Below are 23,918 nucleotides of genomic sequence, written 5' to 3'. Positions count from 1 at the left end.
CATTTCACAAGGTATCTTCTGGTGCTTTGCATCAATGTTGGCATTTGCAACCCCAAGCGAACTTAAGACCCAGCGTCTGAAAAAAGGTCTCAACCCAAAACTTCACCCATTCCTTCTCTCCAAGAATGCTGCCTGTCCCGCTGAGTTACTCCAGCTTTTTATGTGCATCTTAAGGGGATAACACCTGATCTAACTTCTAAGGACTCTTATACATCGGCGAGACCAAACGTAGACTGGGCAATCATTTCGCTGAACACCTTCACGCAGTCTGCCTGGACCTACCAAATCTCCCGGTTGCCAAAAACATTAAATCCCCTTCCCTTTCCCACACTGACCTTTCTGTTCTGGGCCTCCTCCATTGTCAGAGTGAGGCCAAACGCAAGTTGGAGGGACAGCACCTCATATTTTGCTTGGGCAACAGTGGTATGAATATTGACTTCTTTAACTTCAAGTAATCCCTGCATTCCCTCTCTCTCCATCTCTCCCCCACCCGAGTCGCCCCAGCTTCTCGTTCTCACCTATCAAACAGATAGTAATGGCCTGTTTTTTTAATCATCGTTACTTTTTTGCATTTCATTCATTCATTCTATATCTCTCTTCATCACCATCTATACCTCTTGTTCCCCTTTCCCTCAACTCCAGTCCTAAGAGGGATCTCGACCCGAAACGTCACCCATTCTTTTTCTCCAGAGATGTTGCCTGACCCGCTGTGTTATTCCAACATTTTGTGTCTATCTTCGGTTTAAACCAGCGTCTGCAGTTCCTTCCTACACTTAACAAGGGGTCACAACTTAAGGATAAGGGGGATATCCTTTAAAACCGAAATGAGAAGAACTTTTTTCACACAGAGAGTGGTGAATCTCTGGAACTCTCTGCCACAGAGGGTAGTCGAGGCCAGTTCATTGGCTATATTTAAGAGGGAGTTAGATGTGGCCCTTGTGGCTAAGGGGATCAGAGGGTATGGAGAGAAGGCAGGTACGGGATACTGAGTTGGATGTTCAGCCATGATCATATTGAATGGCGGTGCAGGCTCGAAGGGCCGAATGGCCTACTCCTGCACCTAATTTCTATGTTTCTATGTTTCTAACATCGAAGGCAACTGTTTACATCCTGAGCTACGATGCCAAAAGCAGAATCATCCCCATGTCAGCTGTAATAAATTGGACATCATGCAATCAATTGGGTGCAGTGACTTCAGTCAAGACATTATGCTGTAAAGTCTTCACACAACATACCTCCAGCCTCTTTGCTCCCAGTATTGACTACGATTGAAGACACAAAAGATTCTGAATCCTCTCCTCGCGATAGGACTCTTTTCTTTGTTGCACACGTATCTTTCTTTCGCACTGAGGTACAAGGCTCTTCCTTATCCCCTTGCTCTGGGTTGCATTTAGCCTCATCAAGCTCATCAGCAGGATCTGTGCTTTTGATGCTGAGACGCCTGATGCGGGAAACCGAGTCCACCTCTTTCATTCGGGCCAAGCGATCAGGAGCTGCGTGCCTTTGAGGTGCTGCAAGCCTACCCTGCAAGGCTTCAATCCTTCCTGAAGTGTTTCGGCCTTTCCTATCCTCACCTGCGAGAGGGGTGTTTTTGCATTCTGTGCCAAAGTGGCAATTCCTGTCAGCCCAGTTATAAAACTCACTGAAAGGCTCATGAAAAACTTCATTGATGAGGGCCCTCTTCCCCGACTGTAATCCTTTGTCATTTTCAATGATGTGCCCTGGTAAATTATCCTGGAGCACACTATTTCCATTTGGTAACCATATTCCATAGACTGGGCTGTCTCTCCATTCCAACTGATTGTTAGTTTCCACACCCATTCCAACATCATCCTCCAGTACTTCTCCTGAAGTGCATTTACAGTTTGTCATAGCAGGATCACAGGTGTGGCTCAGCTCCTCTACACAGGGAGAATTTCCCTCAAATTCTTCAACATCCCGACCCTGTTCCTTCCTCACTGGAGAAATCAAGGCCTCCACTGCGACGTCGATGCCTAAAATCCTGGCAGCTCTTTCTTCGAATGACTCCGTTTTGGAGATTCCTCTCACCGGCCTCTGTTTTAAGAGGTCATTCGTCTCATCGATAATCGGCTTTGTGCTTTTCCAAGAACTTAAAGAGCTCAGGTCAGGTTCCAAGGAAATCTCATCACTGTCAAATTGAAAGAACATTTTTCTAATGATGCCATTGCTTCGAGTTTCTGGGGCAGGCAGAATTGTTTTACCTGCTGCATTATCTCTGACCAATATGTTTTTGTCCATTACCTCCCCTCCTTTCCTTTCACTGAGCTGATATGTGGGTACACCAAGTCCATTCATCTTTGTGCATTGGCTTTTGCTGTCGGTGTCCTCGGCATTTGTTTCATTGTACAATTTCGTGAATTGTGCACTTTTCGTTGAGAATATATTTAAAATTGTGCTTCTCCTGGCATTTGCTGTCCCTTTGCTGGCAGCTTTACGGAGCGGGTAGCTCAAGTGGTTTCTGAGCTTATTGTGGACGGCAGATACAGAGTGCGCTTTATGGACCTCAGGGGTGATGTTGCTGTAATCTGGGCAGCATTCCTCCAGCATCTCTTCTGGTGCAGCCATGTTGGTCAATGGCTTTTCAGGCACGCACAGCTCGGAATTCCGAGGCAAAGGCATTTGAGTGCTCAGAAAGACCTCGTCCGAGCTGATCAACTGCGATGCAAAGAGTTCTTCACCGTCTTCACCGTCATCCCGCTGCATCTGAGTGTTGCGGTCTTCGTGATCCTGAATTTCCTTGTTGAAATTTTCCAGCTCGCTGATGGCATCCCAGGGACGCCGGTCTACGGGCTTCAGGAGAAACTGGCCGAAGCCTGTGGAACCGACGGCAGGGCTGGACGAGGTCTGTGGACAGCCTCGATCCTTTTCCACTTTTACATCTCTGCCTTTCTCACAGGGGCTCATTGGAGCTCCTTCTGGCTGGCTTTTGGGTGGTTTGCCCACCTGGTATTGGGTAGGGGCGGCCCTGGTGAAGGCACTGTTACTGGATGGGTGTAAGCTTGTCTGCCCATTCATCGAGTGGCTACTCAGCTTCCATTTCTGGTCACCAGCCACAGTAGCTTCCGAGCCTCTTCTATTCCCATGGTTGAAAGTGCTGGCTTCAGACTCTGAGTGGTTCTGCTTGCATGTTCCCTCTTTCTTCAAGGCGCTGGCAAACAATTGAACAGCACGGGTGCCTTTACCGAAACTTGTTTGCGTTTCCTGATCTTTGTACTGGTCACCTGGCCAAGACCCAGAGGCCCTCAGCTCTCGGTGCCGCTTGAAGCTGGAGGCAACCTCGCGTTTGCTGCTCACTTCACCCCAGTGCTCCGGCCTCTTCAGTCCATTATCTGGCGCCATGTACCCCGTCAATGCTTGCAACTCCAGGTCAGAAGAGGACATGCTCAGAAAGCTTTGATCGGTTAGGTTTCCCGTGCTGCCGCCGCCGCCGCCGCCACCGATGAGCGCCGCGGCATTGCCGTTGCCATTGCTCGCTCCTTCCTCCTCCGGCATCTTGAGCGGGACACTGACCAGGCAAAAGATGGTCTCCGTCATCCTTCTTCTCGGCTGCTTCTTTCCGTGCCCTTCGAAACACCGGGAATCCGGCGCCCATTTCTTCACCTGGGTCACCGTCTCGGCAGTGCCTTGGCTTCTTTGCGGTGGTATGCCGTGCCCGGACGGGGCATCGGGCCAGTCGCCCGCGTGTGTGTGACAACCATGATCGGACTTTGCCGGGTTCTGGTTCTCTGGCCTGGGCGGCAACGACCAACTGTTGTCGGGCGTTGGTGGATCGACTGCCGGCCTGGGGCCTGCCGGACTGGAGTAATGGGACCCTGATGGAACAGAGAAAGGCACTACAGTGCTGTGATGGTCCATGGACCTTATTCCCATCAGTATCTCGGTCTGCAGCAGGCCATTGGTCTTGCTTGTAATCTGCCTCATCAAATTGCTTCTCAGACGGCACGATGGTTATGTGCCTGATGCGAGGATCAGTAAATGGTATGTACTTGACAAAAGCGTTGTGGTGATCTGAGTATCCATTGTGTGGCGCACTGTGGCTTCCCAGACTGTGATGGGCACCGTTGCCTAGTTCATCGGTTGCATTTTTGGCTTGTGGCAACTGTCGCTTTGCGTCGTTCTCATCAAAGACCTGCATGTGATCAGCTTGATCGATCTTCCCGGTTTGGGAACAGCACCAGTGTGGCTGGTCGACACCAGTCCTTGTTGATTGGGAGCATTGACCTGCGGCCTTGTGACAACTAGGCACTTGGACAAAGCATTTGCGACCAACATGTTGTTGAGGCTGGGCTTTATAGGATGAGGGAGGCACATAGACAGGAGGGTCCAAGTTGGGACAACTATTGTGGTCTTGGTCACGGGCAAAATCAATGCCTTGTCCTTCATTTTCCCCATGCACATGGAGACCAGGTATCATTTCTGAACTCCTCCTAATTTGCTGATACAGTTCATAGGAAGGAGGGTTTAAAGGCCTGCTGAATTTAGCTTTGGGCAGCTGAGCAAACTGAGCACTTTGCCTGACATTCTCTCGCCATTTTGAACTTGTTTTGGGATCGCAGTACGAAGCGCAGCTCTGCAACGCAACGTGATCACTCAAACACTGATTGTCCAGTCTGTCCGTGTCAATGCCGGATGTCGTCACATAGTGTAGCCCTGTCCGTGATTCCTTCCCATTGATATCTGGGATGACCCTGGGCAATGACCGGGACTTTCCTTTTCTCACATTTTCCGTTCCTTCTTTGTGAAATACCTCATCGCTAACCACCCTGGGCAATATGTTTGGTCTCAACTTGGCCCCACCACTGTCAGACGATTGTCTTCCTAAAGAAGATCTCCACTCCTCTGTTCCCAGGCTTTGACACTTACGGTCCATCGGAGTCCCCCACATATCTTCACGCACCACTCTCTCCGCCATGCTCTGCCCTTCTGCCGTGCAACCCGCTTGCTGGTCGGATCTCATGGCTCCTGTCTTGTGCTGCTTGCTCTGCAGCTGATGTTCTTGTGAACCTCTTCCTCGCTGTTCAGCTTTTGGAATGTTTCGAGTTCTCGTTGCGTTACTTCCTTCGGGGTCTCCATGGTTTGTGTAATCCAGTAAACCACTGAAGTCTTGGCCTCGTCGTCTCCAGTAGTTGATGTCTTTACCCGAATGAAGCCCTGATGAACAGGGTAACGGAAGTCCACTGTTCAACCTGCAACATATACCAAGGGTGTAGTTTAGACATGAGCAACTGCATTTCCCGTTAAGAAACCCTTGTCTATTTGTACAGGGTCTTGGTGAGACCACACCTGGAGTATTGCGTACAGTTTTGGGTCTCCTAATCTGAGGAAAGACATTCTTGCCATAGAGGGAGTACAGAGAAGGTTCACCAGACTGATTCCTGGGATGTCAGGACTTTCATATGAAGAAAGACTGGATAGACTCGGCTTGTACTCGCTGGAATTTAGAAGATTGGGGGGGGGGGGGGGGGATCTTATAGAAACTTACAAAATTCTAAAGGGGTTGGACAGGCTAGATGCAGGAAGATTATTCCCGGTTGGGGAAGTCCAGAACAAGGGATCACAGTTTAAGGATAAGAGGGAAGTCTTTTAGGACTGAGATGAGAAAATCATTTTTTACACAGAGAGTGGGGAATCTGTGGAATTCTCTGCCACAGAAGGTAGTTGAGGCCAGTTCATTGGCTATATTTAAGAGGGAGTTAGATGTGGCGCTTGTGGCTAAAGGGATCAGGGGGTATGGAGAGAAGGCAGGGATGGGATACTGAGTTGAATGATCAGCCATGATCATATTGGGATAGTCCCAGCCACCTACCTCCTCTGGCAGCTCGTTCCATACGCACACCCCCCTTTACACCTCAGATTCCTATTAAATCGTTTCCCCTTCACCTTAACCTATGTCCTCTGGTCCTCGATTCACCTACTCTGGGCAAGGGACTGTGCATCTACCCGATCTATTCCACTCATGATTTTATACACCTCTATAAGATCACCCCTCATCCTCCAGCGCTGCATACTTTCTGCAGACTCCCTATTTCCCAACCCCAATCCCTGCAGAACACAACTAGTCAATGGCAGTCAACCGGAAAGGTCCCCATTTATTCCCACTCTGTTTAGAGGGAGAGCGAGAGGGAGAGCGAGAGAGAGAGAGAGAATATGATCTTTTTTGTTGTGCAAGTAAGAATTTGATTGTTCTGTTTCGGGACATTCAATTCACTGGAATTTAGAAGGATGAGGGGGTTCTTATAGAAATATATAAAATTATCAAAGGACTGGACAAGTTAAATGCAGGGAAAATGTTCCCATTGATGGGGCAGTCCAGAACCAGGGGCCACAGTCCTAGAATAAAGGGGAGACCATTTAAAACTGAGATGAGAAAAATCTTTTTCACCCAGAGAGTTGTGAATTTGTGGAAGGCCAATTCACTGGATGAATTTAAGAGAGAGTTAGATAGAGCTCTAGGGGCTAGCGGAATCAAGGGATATGGGGAGAAGGCAGGCACGGGTTATTGATTGTGGATGATCAGCCATGATCACAATGAATGGCGGTGCTAGCTCGAAGGGCCAAATATTCTCCTCCTGCACCTATTTTCTATGTTTCAGTGTCTCTATGTGACAATAAAACACTCTTGACAATTGAGATATTCTCACAGCGTTATTAGTGAGGCAGTTCCAGGATTTAGAGACGGAATTGATGAAGTAGCAACAATTATAAATTTGCGATTTCCAAATCAGCCTGGTGTGCAACTTGGAAGGGAACTGGTAAGTGTGGTGCTCCCCTGGGACCCAAAACACATTGCCTGGCTTCATTGTTCAAGCTCGAGTTTATTGTCATGTGTCCCAGATAGGACAATGAAATTCTTGCTTTGCTTCAGCACAGCAGAATATTGTAGGCATAAATAAATACAGAACAGATCAGTGTGTCCATATACCATTGAATATATATATATACAAACATAAATAAGCATATAAAGTGCAATAGGCTATTAAAGTTCAGATTTTTGTTTCAGGAGTTTAATAGTCTGATGGCTGTGGGGAAGAAGCTGTTCCTGACAAATTGCAGCCAAACGCCAGCTAATCTTAGACACTGATGATGGGATAACTGTGATAATGTTTCCGTCTGCACTGAGCACAGGCCTCATCTGTAAATCCACTCAAAGTTAAACCAGGCTCTGCCAATGTTATTCCATACATGATGGCAGAATAAATGTCTGATGGATATTGTTGCGGAAACCTGTGCTATTTTCGTCATCGCTTGCTCCTACCTCTTCCTGCCTGATCGACTGTAGTTCCTGAGTTGTCTGAAAAATGAAGGCCGACTTTTCAACATTGCTTCCTCCGGATTGGAAGCAGCAATTCACTTTACTTTGCCCCGTCACTACAAACAGAAAATGCTTGAGATACTCAGCAGGCCAGACAGTATCTGCTCGTGGTGAAATAAAAATGTTTCAGATTGAAGTTCTTTCATCAAAACTGAAACATTGACTCTGTTTCCCTTACCACAGATCTCTCTGACCCGTTGAATGTTTCCAGCTTTTCCTGATTTTATTTTAAATTTTCAAATAAACAAGTTCTTTAAATTTTGGATTACCATTTCCCCCAGATATATTCCTTGTCTGGGAAACTGGGATTTAGTTTAGAGATACAGCACGGAAACAGGCCCTTCGGCCCACCAAGTCCGCGACGACCAGCTCTATCCCACACACACAGGGGACAATTTACACTTATACCAAGCCAATTAACCTACAGAACTGCACGTTTTTGGAGTGTGGGAGGGAACCGAAGAAAAGGTGGTCACGGGGAGAACGTGCAAACTCCGTACAGACAGCACCCGTAGTCGGGGTGGTACCCGGGTCACCGACGCTACAAGCGCTGTAAGGCGGCAACTCTACCGTGGGCAGAAAAGAATGGGGATAGTCATAGAGTCTTACGAGTTATATAACATGGAAACAGGCCCTTCAGCTCAACGTGTCCATGCCGACCAAGATGTTCCATCTTCACTAGTCCCACTAGAGCGCTTGTCAGCACTGGGCCGCTACTCGCTGGAGTTTAGAAGGATGAGGGGACACCTCATTGAAACTTACAGAATAGTGATAAGCTTGGATAGAGTGGACGTGGAGAGGATGTTTCCACTAGTGGGAGACTCCAGGACTAGAGAAAAAAAGACTAGGTGACGTTTTGGGTTGAGGTCTGGAAAAATGGTCTCATCCATTAGTTCCCTCCAAGGATGCTGTCTGACCCAAAGATAGAATGGGGTTATGAGGGAGAGATGGGTGAACCATGATTGAATGGTGGACCCAAAATGCTGGAATAACTCAGAGGGTCATGCTGGAGGGAGTGGCAGCATCTCTGGAGAGAAGGAATGGGGGCGTTTAATCAGGTCAAAGAGAACCAGAAGCTTTTAAACTTCAGAAAACCTCGACCCAAAACCTTTCACGTTTCGGGTCGACCTTCTTCAGTGCCAAGGGAGTGGGGGCTTGGTAAACGGAAGTCATTGAAAGACGTTTGTGGTGTCCTCCAGCAGGGATTTGGGATGGGATGTTTGAGGTACTATTTTCAGTTTAAGGAGCAGGCAGCACAATGAGGGTTTATGCAGTTCCTTCGGGGCTACATAATGCTGTCTGGACTAGGGTTGCCAACTGTCCCGTATTAGCCGGGACATCCCGTATATTGGGCTAATTTGGTTTGTCCCAAGCGGGACCGCCCATGTCCCGTATTTGACCGCTACTACTCGGGTCGAGGGGGCTGTCGGGTCGGAGCGCCGCGTGTGGCCCCGCCTCACCCGTCCCGACGTAGTGCAGCCCATGGAGTGCAGCAGCAGCAGCGCCTCGCCCGTGGCCCCATTGGTGGGCAGCCCGGCCAGCTGTCCGACCTACGGACCTTCGCTTACCGCCGACACCACCGATCATCGGTTCATGAGTTGGATGGGGTGCCGGACTGGCCCGCCGGCTGGGCTTTGTGTGCAGTCCAGCACCCGGGCCAACTCATTATTCACCCAGCCACGGCTGAGACGGTCAACGAATTGCCGTCGGGAATTTGTCCCGGTATTTTGACCTTTTTGTCCCTTATTTGGGTAGTGAGAAAGTTGGACAACCCTTTGTCTGACCCCTCTGAGTAACTCCACCTGAAACAGAGGTTTGGCATGATGGTTGCGTGGGCAAGGTATCTATCTTCTGTGACTGTATCTCTCGGTGTCCTTATCTCAAGCTCCCCTGCTCCTGTTGCTGAGTCAGAGTTTCCATTTTCCCTGTCACATGGACAGGATGTCTATTTTTAGCAGCACATTAGCATTATAGCAGAGTGGGTTTATACTTTGCCCTTGCTGTATCCCATGGATCCGTTCAGGAAGATAAGACACAGCATGCTGGGCAGCCACAACAAGCCTTATTGTTCTATCAGATCCAGACACCTGCACTGTTCGAGTAACGCTTTGATTAATGCTCACACATTCTGTCTGACCCAAAGAAGACCCAAACTGATGGAGTAACTCAGTGCAAGTCCTTGACTCTCCCACTAGTGGAAAAACGTCTCTCCACATCCCAGCATCTATCCAATCGAGCAGCCTTTCACTATTCCAGGTTTGCCAACTGTTTCACATGAGGACCCCCCCCTGCCCCATTTGGCTGCTAACTCCAGCGAGTACAGGCCCAGCCTCACCCGCCGACTAGTGCACGCCCATGGAGTCAGCAGCATCATATTGTGGGCACCCGGCCAGCTCATTCCTGGGATCATTCGTGTAAACCTCCTCTGGACCCTCTCCAGAGCCAGCACATCCTTCCTCAAATATGGCTGCCCGGTCACGGCTGGCGCAGTCCAGCACCCGGGCCAGAGTTCATTCACCCAGCCTTGCAGCGAATTTGTCCCGCAGACGCCGGGAGACACAACCCTGTGGGTTCCATCCTGACTACGGCTGTATCTCTCGGTGTCCTATCTCTGCTCCCTGCTCCTCTGACTCATTTTCCCTGTCACTGGCAGGATGTCTATTTTTAGCAGCACAAGCACATAGCATAGTGTGTGCCCTTTGATCCCATGGATCCCGTCAGGAGTGTGCTGGGCAGCCACAACAAGCCTATTTTCTATCAGATCCAGTTTTCGGTTTGTTTGCTGTCAAGTCCTTGACTTTGTCTCCACATTTGCCTTTCACTATTCACAAAACAGGCCCAGTGCCGCTAACGCTCATTGCCACGCTTCATCATTCACCCTCTCCAGAGCACACATCCTCCTCAGTATGGTGTCATGTAGACAAATAACACACTTGACTTGACTTGACTACGGGTGACTTGCGTTTGTACATTCTCCACGTGACCTGCCTGCGTGGGTTTTCTCCGAGATCTTCGGTTTCCTCCCGCACTCCAAAGAAGTACAGGTTTGTAGGTCCAATTGGCTTGGTAAATGTAAACATTGCCCCGAGTGGGTGTGGGATAGTGCGAATGTCGGTGTGGACTCTGTGGGGCCGAAGGGCCTGTTTCCGCGCTGTATCTTGGAACTAAACTAAACAAAAAAACTGCTCACCAATCAGTACAGGCACCAAGGGCCAAATGTCCTCCACGTGTGGTGAGAATAAAGTCAGCAAAGAAAGGGAATTAGAATAAAGATAATTTCTGGAAAAGTCTCTTTCTTTTTGCAGAGAGTGGAGTGTTGAAGGCTGCCAGCTGCAGGAAGATGGCCTGAGGGTGAGGGACAACGGGATGCTCACTGGCTGTTCCCCTCTCCCCAAAGAATCAATATGTTTGCACATCAGTTTCACCAGCTATTAATATCAATAGCAACGCTTCCCACCTCATGCAGCTGTTCCCATCACTTAGAAAATGGCTGCGACAAGATCTCAGCATGTGCCCCTCACCCTACCCTGCCGGTAAAAGGCCAGGGTCATTATGCATCAAATACAGACGCAAATGCTGGAGTAACTCAGCGGGACGGGCAGCATCTTCGGAGAGAAGCAATGAGTGACGATCAGGTTGTGACCCTTCCTCAGACGTTCTCGACCCGAAACGTCACCCATTCCTTCTCTCCAGAGATGCTGCCTTGTACTGCTGAAAGACTCCAGCATTTGTGTCTACCTTTGGTTTAAACCAGCACCCGCAGTTCCTTCCCACACATTCAATATACACCAAGCACAGCAATCCCTTAATGTAATGCCCACCACTCACAAAGACCTCTGGACATCATCTGCTTTGATGTGTCTTTTTCACGCCTTACATTCTCTTTGTACTCTTCTATGTCTCCAGATTCCCTCTCATCTGTTCCTTCACTCCAGAGATGCTGCCTGTCCCGTTGAGTTACTCCAGCATTTTGTGACTATCTTCAGTGTAAACTAGCATCTGCAGTTCCCTCCTACACATTCAGTCTGCATTTGTGTATTTGGTGCCCTGCTGAAGGTTTACTGACAGAGGACGATTACAGCTCAAGCAGATAAATCTTTAAGCCTCCTCTAGTTGCAAAGGCACGCATTATGTCTAGGAAGGAACTGCAGATGCTGGTTTACACTGAAGAGAGACACAAAATGCTGGAGTAACTCAGCGGGACAGGCAGCATCTCTGGAGAGAAGGAATAGGTGACGTTTTTGGGTCGAGACCCTTCTTCATACTGAGAGTCAGAGGAGAGGGCTCAGTGTCTTCCTCTCCCTGACTCTCAGTCTGAAGAAGGGTCTCGACCCGAAAACGTCACCTTTTCTATCCTAGCCACACAATATGTTGCCCAGAAACTTAAATCCATCTCTGGTAACTCAGAGAGTTTGACTAATTGCAAAAAGAGTAGGTCAGTCAAGCCTCTCAGGGATGACTCACATTTTAAAACAATCTATTCAGGGCCTGTCCCACTTGGCCATCATTTGCGCGCCATTTCGAGACCTCCAAAAATGTGGTCGTCGCGTTGTGACGCACGGGTAGCGTGTGGTAGCACGGGACGGGCGCATGGAGAGGCGTGGAGCAGTGTGTAGTTGCGCGTGGTATTGCGCGGCGCTCCAGGATTTCGTGCTGCATGATATCCTCGCGCGCCACCTGCATGACGTATCGCGTACGCACGCTGACGCATTGGGTACGCACGCTGACGCATTGGCGTTGCAAGCTGCGTCCCGACGTCTCACGGCTATCGCGTGGTGACGCATGGTTACGTCACCGTGCATAACCATGTGTCGCCGCGTGCCGAAGGGTATTCTAATGACGTCACGCGCACCACACGGCATGATGATGTGTGATTTGCGTGCGATGTTGCGCGTAATGACTCGTCCACTTATTTTACATATGACGCGTAAATGAGGCGCAAATGACGGCCAAGTGGGACAGGCCCTTTAGCCTTACTTTTTAACAGTATCGTTTTCTTGGCGGAACCAGTTTGTTGTTTTACAGGAGGAATAACGCATTGTTAGCAATGGAGTCTAGACCTGAGGAGTTGTCCACCCTGGTGGCAACTACAACGCAGAGTAGGAGGTGGTTTTGACCAAAAACACATTGTTTCAGGTTTGATAAAAAACATAAAAATGGCAGGAAGGAACTGCAGTTTATCTCTGTTTGCTTTGTTATTACCTTCTCCTAGCTAACAATGATCTTTTCGACATGATCCTTGATCGCCATCCCCTTTGTCTCGTTTTCACACCTTACACTTCCTTATCTCTTTATCTCCCTCTCCCCTGACTCTCAGTCTGAAGAAGGGTCTATGAAGAAACATCACCCATTCCTACTCTCCAGCGATGCTGCCCGTCTCGCTGAGTTACTCCAGCATTTTGTGTCTATCTTCAGTGTAAACCAGCATCTGCACTTCTTTCCTACACAGTATGGGTGTCACAAGTTATGGGGACAAGGCAGGAGAATGGAGTTAGGAGGGAGAGATAGAGCAGCCATGATTGGATGGCGGAGTAGACTTGATGGGCCGAATGGCCTAATTCTACTCCTATTCCATAACATTATAACTGCAGATGTCAGTTTACTCTGAAGATGGACACAAAAGGCTGGAGTAACTCAGTGGGTTAGGTTGCATCTCTGGAGAGCAGGAATGGGTGACGTTTCGGGTTGAGACCCTTCTTCAGTGGATGGATTAGCTCAGTTTATGTACAACTAGCCCTCCCACAGCTGAATGCAGAGCAACAAGGTTTTCCAGCAGATCCGTCACCAGTTATTAGATAGGAACGTTTGCAACAAGAGAATGTCTATTCCCCTTCACATATTTATAAAACTATCACTGCAACACACACACCAGTAAATTAAGGAGGAAAGAGTTTGTGCAACTAATACTTAAACCATGTTTGTGCTATTGTCTCTGTAAACTGTGGTAAAGGGCCTGTCCCACTTGGGCGACCTAATCCGCGAGTTCTGGCGAGTTTGCTTCGACTCATACTCGCAGCATGGTCAACATGAGGACCTAGGAGGTCTTTGTAACTCTCCTTCATGCTCGAGAGTGGTCTCCGCGTACTCGAGGCCTCAACTAGGTTGTGGCGTATTTTTCAACATGTTGAAAAATGCCCGCGAGTAAAAAAAGGTCGCCATGGAAAAAATCGATACTTTTTTCACTCGTAGGTTTAGTCAAAGTAGGTCATAGTTGGTCGGCATGTCAGTCGTAGGCAATCGAGGGTAGCTGAAGATAATCGAAGGTAGTCGTAGATAGTCTTCAACATAGTCGAAGGAAGTCGAAGGGAGGTCGAAGGAGGTCGTCTTCACTCTCCACTATTCCCGAAGTTAATCGAAGCTAGTCTTCAACATAGTCAAAGGGGGTCTTCAACATGACATTTTTTCAAACTCTCCTAAATTCTTCTAAACTCGCCAATTAGGTCGCCTCAGTTGGACACCCCCCATAGATTCATGGAATTTGCAATTACCTGAAAAAATGCTGCAGAAGAGAAACACTTGCAAATAAAGCTTCATTACAGTTGCTTACTGTAGAGCAGAAACATAGAAATATATAGAAAGTAGGTGTAGGAGTAGGCCATTCAGCCCTTTGGGCCAGCACCGCCATTCAATATGATCATGGCTGATCATCCGCAATCAGTTCCCTGTTCCTGCTTTTTCCCCATATCCCTTGACACCCGTACTAATCAAGAACTTGCCAATCTCCGCCTCTTCATTAACTGTCATACAGCGTGGACACGGGCCATTCGGCCCAAATCATCCATGTTGCCCCCATTCAAGCTGCTGCTATTTGCCCACCCCTTGGTCTCTGTCCTATAAACCTTTCCTATTCAGGTACCTAATAAAATGTCTTTGAAATATTATTGTACCTGCCTCAACTACTTAATCTGGGAGTTCGTTCCATATACCCAATGTAGTCTGAGTGAAAAGCTTGCCCTCAGATTTCTATTAAAACTTTCTCCTCAAAATCTTAATCCTCTGTCCTCATTATTTTAGTTTAGTTTAGTGTAGAGATACAGCGTGGAATCGGGCCCTTCGGTCCGCTGAGTCCGCGATGACCAGCGATCCCCGCACATCAACACTACCGTACACGCACTAGGGACAATTTACATTTACACCAAGCTAACTAATGTCTCTGGAGTGTGGGAGGAAACCGAAGATCTCGGAGAAAACCCACGCAGGCCACGGGGAGAACGTACAAACTCCATACAGACAAACACCCGTAGTCGGGATCGAACCCGGGTCCCTGGCGCTGTAAGGCAGCGAATAACCTCACATTTATCCACATTATACTGCATCTGCCATGCATTTGCCCACTCACCCAGCCTATCCAAGTCACCTTGCAGCCTCCTAGCATCCTCCTCACAGCCCCCCAGCTTCGTGTCATGCGCAAACTTGGAGATGTTGCATTCAATTCCCTTGTCTAAATCATTAATATATATTGTAAATAGCTGGGATCCCAGCACTGAGCCTTGCGGTACCCCACTAGTCACTGCCTGCCATTCTGAAAAGGACCCGTTTACTCCTACTCTTTGCTTCCTGTCTGCCAGCCAGTTCTCTATCCACATCAATACTGAACCCCCAATACAGTGTGCTTTAAGTTTGCATACTAATCTCTTATGTGGGACCTTGTCGAAAGCCTTCTGAAAGTCCAGATATAACACATTCACTGGTTCTCCCTTATCCATTCTACTAGTTACATCCTCGAAAAATTCTATAAGATTCTCCAGACATGATTTACCTTTCGTAAATCCATGCTGACTTTGTCCAATGATTTCACCACTTTCCAAATGTGCTGCTATCCCATCTTTAATAACTGACTCTAGCAGTTTCTCCACTACCGATGTTAGATTAACTGGTCTGTAATTCCCCATTTTCTCTCTCCCTCCCTTTTTAAAAGTGGGGTTACATTAGCTACCCTCCAATCCTCAGGAACTACTCCAAAATCTAAAGAGTTTTGAAAAATTATCACTAATGCATCCACTATTTCTGGGGCTACTTCCTTAAATACTCTGGGATGCAGCCTATCTGGCCCTGGGGATTTATCGGCCTTTAATCCATTCAATTTACCTAACACCATCTCACTTGATCCCCGGTCCCCTGCTATTTCTGGAAGATTATGTATGTCTTCCTTAGTGAAGACAGAACCAAAGTAGTTATTCAACAGGTGAGGTGGGCCACATGGCCTCGTTGCAAGCTGCAAAACCTTATAACTTATAAGTGGGTTTCAGAAAGTGAACTTTGTTCCAGAATCTCCCTCAAGTCTCACATTCTCTCCACATCCACCCTGTGAAGACGACTCGTTATCATGTAATGCAGAACTGGACACAAAGCAAAAATGGGAACAGAAGAGCAGGAATAGGTTATCTCATGCAGTTATTCCATAAAGTTTCTATCTCTTCCTGCCTTGTAGACCTGCCTTGCCTCTCATCCGTGAAAACTGTGAGTTTAGTTTAGTTCAGTTCAGTTCAATTTAGTTTAGTTTAGAACTACAGTGCAAAAACAGGCCCTTCGACCCACCGAGTCCGCACCGACCAGCGATCCCCGCACATTGATGGGCTTGTCCCACTTAGGCGATTTTTCAGCCTAAATGTGACAGACTGTCAAGTTGCCGGCAGTCGCCTGAAAAACCGGCAACTGGAACGGCGACTGTCAGAGCGGAACACACACACACACATCGCTTCCTTCAATAGCCCGTTATGCAGGCAGGGGACAGGGCAAGCGGGGGGAGCACAGTGCAAAGCCAAGGTGAAACAGACATCCACCGCGATGAACAGGGAGGCTGGCGCTGTAAAAAGACGGCTAAAGCACAGTGTACGGTAAGTTCTTTAAAAGAGGAGTTGAGGAGGGGGGGGGGAGAAGGAGGGAGAAGGAGTGGAGACAACTTTTAAGAAGTCAGAGATACACGGCTGTGAAACTCGACGGACATTTAACATTACCGGTCGGTTAATTGTTGGTTCTGAAAACTACTGCTTACGTTTGTTTTCCCACAATGAGTCAATGAAATTCACCAGTCAGCACCGGCTACAACCCACGAGAACCTCAGAGAACCTTCGACCTCCTGGCAACCCACTGGGACCTCCTGGCGACCCACCTACGGCTCGAGAATTCTCGCTACTCTCCATGGCGGCTTCATTCTAGTCGCTGCTAATTTTTCAACATGTTGAAAAAATCACGGCGACCATAATGAGGCCGCGACTAGTTCCCAGAATGCGGGAACTCGTCACGACCATGAAGGCGGCTCCCCGGCAACCACCCGCGAACATGTGGTGACCATGTGGCGACTGCAGTCGCCTAAAAAGTCGCTTAAGTGGGACAGGCTCATAATCACTACCCAACACACACTTGGGTCAATTTTCACTATTTTGCAAACCAATTAACCTCCAAACCTGTACGTCTTTGGAATGTGGGAGGCAACTGAAGATCTCGGGGAAAACCCACGTGGTCACGGAGAGAACGTACAAACACCATACAGACAGCACCCGTAGTCGGGATCGAACACGGGTTTCTGGCGCTATAAGGCAGCAACTCTACCGCTACGCCACCGTGCCACCCTGGTTGTCCAATGTCTATAGTCGATTTGAGATCACACATTGTAACTGAGCCAGCATCATAAGGGTTTTTAGACGAGAGAAAAAATTCAACGAATTCCATCACTTAAAGTTGTCAACACTCGCAGCAGGTCTGGATCTGGACGTGAATCTTCTCAGCAATCCTGCTGTCAGGAAAACTTTGCGTCCTAATTTTTTCCATTGCAACACGAGCCGTAATTGCTGCAAGCTGCAGTAAAATAAATTAAACATTTTGGCACTGCTCGGGATACTGAAGAGGAAGGATCGGCTTATTGCAACAACTCCTCATAGTTGAAACTTAGAATCAAAATGATGTCATGAAACATTAATCTCTAAACTTTAGCCAGGCTGAAAGATTCCTGCCGGTGCAAATATCTCAGTGGGTGACCAAAATGTAGGAAGAAACGTGGCAAAGATCAGTCTGGAAGACCTCGTTCCCTGCGCACTCTCTTATCACATTGAGCACTTCGGGCGGCACAGTGGCGCAGCGGTAGTTACAGCGCCGGAGACTCTGGCCCGATCCCAACTACGGGTGCTGTCTGTACGGAGTTTGTACGTTCCTTCTCCCCGTGACCTGCGTGGGTTTTTTCCAAGATCTTCCGTTTCCTCCCGCACTCCAAAGACGTACAGGTTTGTGAGTTGATTGGCTTGGTATAAATATAAATTGTCCCGAGTGTGTGTAGGATAGTGTCAGTGTGTGGGGATCGCTGGTCGGTGCGGACTCAGTGGGGCGAAGGACCTGTTTCCGCGCTGTATCTCTAAACTAAACAATTAGGTTTACCCTTTCCCTTGACTCACAATCTGAAGAAGGGTCTCGGCTCGAAACGTTACCTATTCCTTCTCTCCTGAGATCATGTCTGACCCGCTGAGTTACTGCAGCTTTTTGTGTCTATCCTCGGTTTAAACCAGCATCTGCAGTTCCTTCTTGCACAGTGTTCTATTAGTAGTGTTAATGTGTGGGGATCGCTGGTCGGCGCGGACGCGGTGGGCTGAAGGGCCGGTTTCAGCGCTAAATCTCTAAACTAAATTAAGATGGTTAAAATTGCAGCGCTAGAAAAGTAGAGCACAGGAACTGAGCCTTCGTTCCACAATGTCTATACCAAACATGTTGCTAAATTAAACTTATCTTTTCTGCCTACATGTGATCGATATCTCACCTGGGGGCTGCAGCGAATCGTCTGATGTAGATACAAGATACAAGATACAAGATACAATTTAATTGTCATTTGGACCCCTTGAGGTCCAAACGAAATGCCGTTTCTGCAGCCATTCATTACAAACAAATAGACCCAAGACACAACATAATTTACATAAACATCCATCAAATTGCTGTGATGGAAAGCCAAAAAAACTTATCTCTCCACTGCACTCCCCCCCCCCCCCCCCCCCGATGTCAGAGTCAAAATCAAAGACCCCGGCTGGCGATGGCGATTGTCCCGCGGCCATTAAAACCACGCCGGGTGATGTAAGGTCGCACAGCGGGTTCTTGATGTTAGAGCCCCCGGCGTGCGCTCGCAGAGTCCTGCGGCCATTCCAAGCTGCGCGGGGCAGTGCTGTAAGGCCCCGCTCCAGGAGCTCTTCGACCCCGCAACTCGGACGGGAGAAGTCGCCGTTGCGGGAGCCCTGAGAAGCGGCCTTCCTCCAGTGACTCGCGGGCTCCCGGTGCCGCCGTCCGCCAGACCCGCAGTTGAAGCCTCCGAGTCTCCGGAGGTCGGGCCGCAGCAGCGCTCCACCACCGCTCCACCCGCTCTGGACTCGGCCAGCTATGCGACGGTGAGGTGAGTAGTCGGCACCAGAGCCCCCGGTCTTCCTGTTGGAGGCCACTCCTCGTTGCAGCCCCAACGACAACGGAGACCCGACAAAGAAAAGGTCGGGTCTCCCGTGCAGGGAGAGATTAAAAGTTACCCCCTCCCTCCCACCCCACCTCCACCCCCCCACACACACATACCCCAACAAAAATAATAAAAACTACATAAAAACATAGACAAAAAATAATAAAAACGCAGACGGGCTGCAGAGGCCGCTGCTGACGAGAGTCACGCCGCCTACCGAATCAGCAGAGAAAGTTATTGGCTGCAACCTTCCCTCCATTGATGAACTGTACACTGCAAGGGCCAGGAAGCGAGCAGGCAAGATCATCTCTGACCCCTCTCACCCTGGCCACAAACTCTTTGAATCACTTCCCTCTGGAAGGTGACTCCGGACTGTCAAAGCTGCCACAGCCAGACATAAAAACAGTTTTTATCCACGAGTAGTTGCTCTACTCAACAGCCAAAAATCTGTAGCCTCCCTTTGATCTGGTATTTTGTTGGTTCACATGCTTGATCAATGTTTTATCATTAATGTCTTATTATTATTAATGTTTAGTGTTTTCTGAGTCATTCTTAACTGTCACTGTATGTCATGTTGTTACTTGTGGGCGGAGCAGCAAGGCAAATTCCTTGTATGTGAATACTTGGCCAATAAACATACTTATTTACTTAGTTACTCCACACCCACATACCAGTCTAAATGCCTTTTAGAAATAACTATCATATCTGCTTCCACCCCCACCACATCTGGCAGCATGTTCCAGGCACCTACCACTCTCTGTATTAACAAGTATCCTCGAGGATCTCTTTTAAATGTTCTTCCTCTCACCTTGTAGCTCTGCTCTGTAGTATTGTACAGTTTCACTCAGGATAAAACGGTTCTGACTGTCTCCCCTATGGTTGCCTCTTATAATTTTATAAACTTGTATCATGCCCTGCCCCAGTCTCTGACACTCCAGAGAAACCAATCCAAGTTTGTCCAAACCCTCCTTATAGCTGAGGTTGACACTAAATGTTGGATCAACTCAGGCAGCGTCTCTGGAAAAAGAGAATGGTTGGCGTTTTGGGTCGAGATCCATCCTCGGAGTTAAATGTGGCCCTTGTGGCTAAAGGGATCAGGGGGTATGGAGAGAAGGCAGGGATGGGATACTGAGTTGGATGATCAGCCATGATCATATCGAATGGTGGTGCAGGCTCGAAGGGCCGAATGGCCTACTCCTGCACCTATTTTCTATGTTTCTATGTTTCTAAAGTGTGTTCAAGAAAGGTTCAGCAAGCAATATGTTTATCGCCTACTGAGGAGAGAGCAAATCTTGACTTTGAGGATAGGGCAGAGCAAGCGAGTGAAGTGTCAGTGGGCGAGTATGTTTCGGATCGCAGGCCACAGTTCTATTAGTTTAAAAACAATTATGAATAAAGTCAGGGCTGGTCCACAATTACAGTTCTGATTCAGGGCAAGGCCAATGTTGCTAGTATTAACCAGGAGCTTGGAAAAGTTGCTTGTAGTGGGTTGTTTGCAGGCAAAAGTGATGTCAGGGAAGTGGGATACGCAAAGTGAGATGGTGAGAGTTTACTATGTGCATCTTCCTGCTAGAGTAATGGACAAGGCAGGTGGGAATAAGGAAATCAGTATGATGAGAGAAACATGCTCTGGTGAGGAAAAATGGCATATGTGTATGGGTTAAATGTAGGCATCTGGGATCATATACCCCTCTAAGAGTCTAGGATCATAGAGTCATAGAGTGATACAGTTTGGAAACAGGCCCTTCTGCCCAACTTGGCCACACCGGCCAACATGTCCCAGCTACACAAGTCCCACCTGCCCGCGTTTGGTCCATATCCTCCAAACCTGTCCTATCCATGTACCTGTCTCAGCCTCAACTACCTCCTCTGGCAACTTGTTCCATACATCCACCACCCTTTGTGTGAAAAAATTACCCCTCAGATTCCTATTAAATCTTTTCCCCTTCACCTTAAACCTATGTCCTCTGGTCCTCGATTCCCATACTGGGCAAGCGACTTTGTGCGTCTCCCCGATCTATTCCTCTCATGATTTTGTACACCTCTATAAGATCTCCCCTCATCATCCTACGCTCCATGGAATAGAGACCCATCCTACTCAACATCTGCCTATAGTTCACACCCTCTAGTCTTGGCAACATCCTCATAAATTTTTTCTGAACCCTTTCTAGCTTGACAACATCTTTCCTATAACATTGTGCCTGGAACTGAACACAATATTCTAAATGTGGTCTCACCAACGTCTTAGACAACTGCAACGTGACCTCCCAACTTCTATACTCAATACTCTGACTGATGAAGAGGTTTGAAGAACACTTCACAAGAAAATCAGTAAAGCAAAAAGGAGGCAAGTGATAGCACTAGCAGATGAGGCTAAGGAGAATCCAAAGACCCATTTTATATTCAGGGAGAAAGGGTTTAGTTTAGTTTAGTTATAGTTCAGTTTAGAGATACCGCGCGGAAACAGGCCCTTCGGCCCACCGGGTCCACACCGACCAACGATCCCCGCAATTAACACAATCCTATACCCACTAGGGACAATTTTTACATTTACCAAGCCAATTAACCAATTAACCTGTATGTCTTTTGGAGTGTGGGAGGAAACCGAAGGTATCGGTGAAACACAGATACACACGGAAACATAGAAACATAGAAACATAGAAATTAGGTGCAGGAGTAGGCCATTCGGCCCTTCGAGCCTGCACGGCCATTCAATATGATCATGGCTGATCATCCAACTCAGTGTCCCGTACCTGCCTTCTCTCCATACCCCCTGATCCCCTTAGCCACAAGGGCCACATCTAACTCCCTCTTAAATATAGCCAATGAACTGGCCTTGACTACCCTCTGCGGCAGAGAGTTCCAGAGATTCACCACTCTCTGTGTGAAAAAAGTTCTTCTCATCTCGGTTTTAAAGGATTTCCCCCTTATCCTTAAGCTGTGACCCCTTGTCCTGGACTTCCCTAACATCGGGAACAATCTTCCTGCATCTAGCCTGTCCAACCCCTTAAGAATTTTGTAAGTTTCTATAAGATCCCCTCTCAATCTCCTAAATTCTAGAGAGTATAAACCAAGTCTATCCAGTCTTTCTTCATAAGACAGTCCTGACATCCCAGGAATCAGTCTGGTGAACCTTCTCTGCACTCCCTCTATGGCAATAATGTCCTTGGAAACAGGCTCTTCGGCCCATCAAGTCCCCACCGACCAACGATCACCACACAATAACACAATCCTACACACACTGCGGACAATTTACACTTGTACCAAGCCAATTAACCTACGTGTAGGAAAGAACCGTAGATGCTGGTTTAAATCGAACGTAGACACAAAATGCTGGAGTAACTCAGCAGGACAGGCAGCATCTCTGGAGAGAAGGAATGGGTAACGTTTCGGTTCAAGACCCTTCTTCAGACTTCTGCAGACAAGTAACCTACATCTTTGGAGGGTGGGAGGAAACCGAAGATCTCGGAGAAAATGCACGTAGGTCATGGGGAGAACGTGCAAACTCCGTACAGACAGCATGGGGAGAACGTGCAAACTCCGTACAGACAGCATCCGCAGTCGGGAGCTGCACCGTTACTCTGGCCAATGAAGGCAAGTTGTCCCAAAGCATTGTCACCCTCCTGTGTCGCCACTGAATGGAAGTGCGTGCCTGCAGCCCTGGGTCTCTAGTGGCAGAGAGTCTGAGAAACGTCACCCTTCCCTTCTCTCCAAAGATGCTGCCTGTCCCGCAGAGTTACACAAGTATTTTAGTTGGATCCAAAGTCCTAAAGTTGCCAAAGGCGTGATATAAATGGCCCCCCTCCCCCCTCTTTATTTGCTGTGGGGTCAGTCTGACAAACGGATGGCACAGTGGCGCAGCGGTATCTTGCCTTACAGCGCCAGAGACTCGGGTTCGATCCTGATTACGGCTGCTTCCTGTTTGGAGTTTGTACGTTCTCCCCGTGACCTGCGTTGATCTTCTCCGAAATCTCCGGTTTCCTCCCACACTCCAAAGATGTACAGGTTTGTAGGTTTTATTGGCTTGGAGTAAATGTGAATTGTCCCTAGTGTGTGTAGGATAGCGTTAGTGCGCGGGGATCGCTGGTCAGCACGGACTCGGTGGGCCGAAGGGCCTGTTTCCGCGCTGTATCTCTGAACTCAAACTAAACCAAACAACTAGGTTTTCCCTTTCCCTGGACTCTCATTCTGAAGAAGGGTCTCGACCTCAAAACATCACCCATTCCTTTTCCCCAGAGGTGCTGTCCGACCCGCTGAGTTACTGCGGTTTTTTTGTGTCCATCGTCGATAAGAACCTCCTGGATTGGTCTTGTCAGTTTCTTGTACATCTAAAATAGTGCTACAGGAAGGCCTAGTGAACATTCAGGCACTTCAGTGGTTGGGTCTTCAGTGTCCTTGTCAATGCCAAACCAATGGAAAACCTCCTACACAACCTACACAAGCCACATAATTACAGTGTAGTTGATTGTCACGTGTACCGAGGTACATCAAAAAGCTTTTGTTGCATGCTATCCAGTCAGCGGAAAGACAATACCTTATTACAATCGAGCCATTTACAGTATATAGATACATGATAAGGGAATAACGTTTAATACAAGGTAAATCCAGCAAAGTCCGATCAAGGATAGTCCGAGGGTCACCAATGAGGTAGATAGTAGTTCAACACTGCTCTCTGGTTGTGGTAGCATGATTCAGTTGCCTGATAACAGCTGGCAACACTGGAAAATCCCAGTCTCTTATCTGTGTGTGTGGGATGGAAGGGTAGTGAATATGTGTGTGAATTCTTTGCCACAGAAGGCTGTGGAGGCCAAGTCAATGACTGTTTTTAAGGCAGAGATTGATAGATTCTTGATTAGTACAGGTGTCAGGGGTTAAGGGGAAGAAGGCAGGAGAATGGGGTTGGGAGGGAGAGATAGATCAGACGATGATTGAATGGTGGAGTTGACTTCTTAGGCTGGATGAGAGGGGATCTTATGGAAACATGTAAAATTCTTAAGGGATTGGACAGGCTAGATGCAGGAAAAATTATCCCGATGTTGGGGGAGTCCAGAACCAGGGGTCACAGTTTAAGAATAAGGGGCAGGCCATTTTGGACTAAGATGAGGAAAAACGTTTTCACCCAGAGAGTTGTGAATCTGTGGAATTCTCTGCCACAGAAGGCAG

The 23,918-nt window shown here is 48.1% G+C and overlaps 1 protein-coding gene across 1 annotated transcript in view; it reads right to left on the bottom strand.

Moving 5' to 3' along the window:
* jcada (junctional cadherin 5 associated a) overlaps nucleotides 1–23,918 on the bottom strand; it is a 122,106-nt gene that overhangs the window by 18,045 nt on the left and 80,143 nt on the right. Inside the window, 2 exon segments of the mRNA XM_055665010.1 lie at nucleotides 1,236–3,665; nucleotides 3,667–5,207. Coding sequence (XP_055520985.1) covers nucleotides 1,236–3,665; nucleotides 3,667–5,207 — 3,971 coding nt within the window.

The sequence above is a fragment of the Leucoraja erinacea genome, chromosome 2 (genome assembly GCF_028641065.1).
Source record: "Leucoraja erinacea ecotype New England chromosome 2, Leri_hhj_1, whole genome shotgun sequence".
Lineage (NCBI taxonomy): Eukaryota > Metazoa > Chordata > Chondrichthyes > Rajiformes > Rajidae > Leucoraja > Leucoraja erinaceus.
Note: the sequence above shows the minus strand (reverse complement) of the source record. Positions and strands in the feature narration are given on the sequence as shown.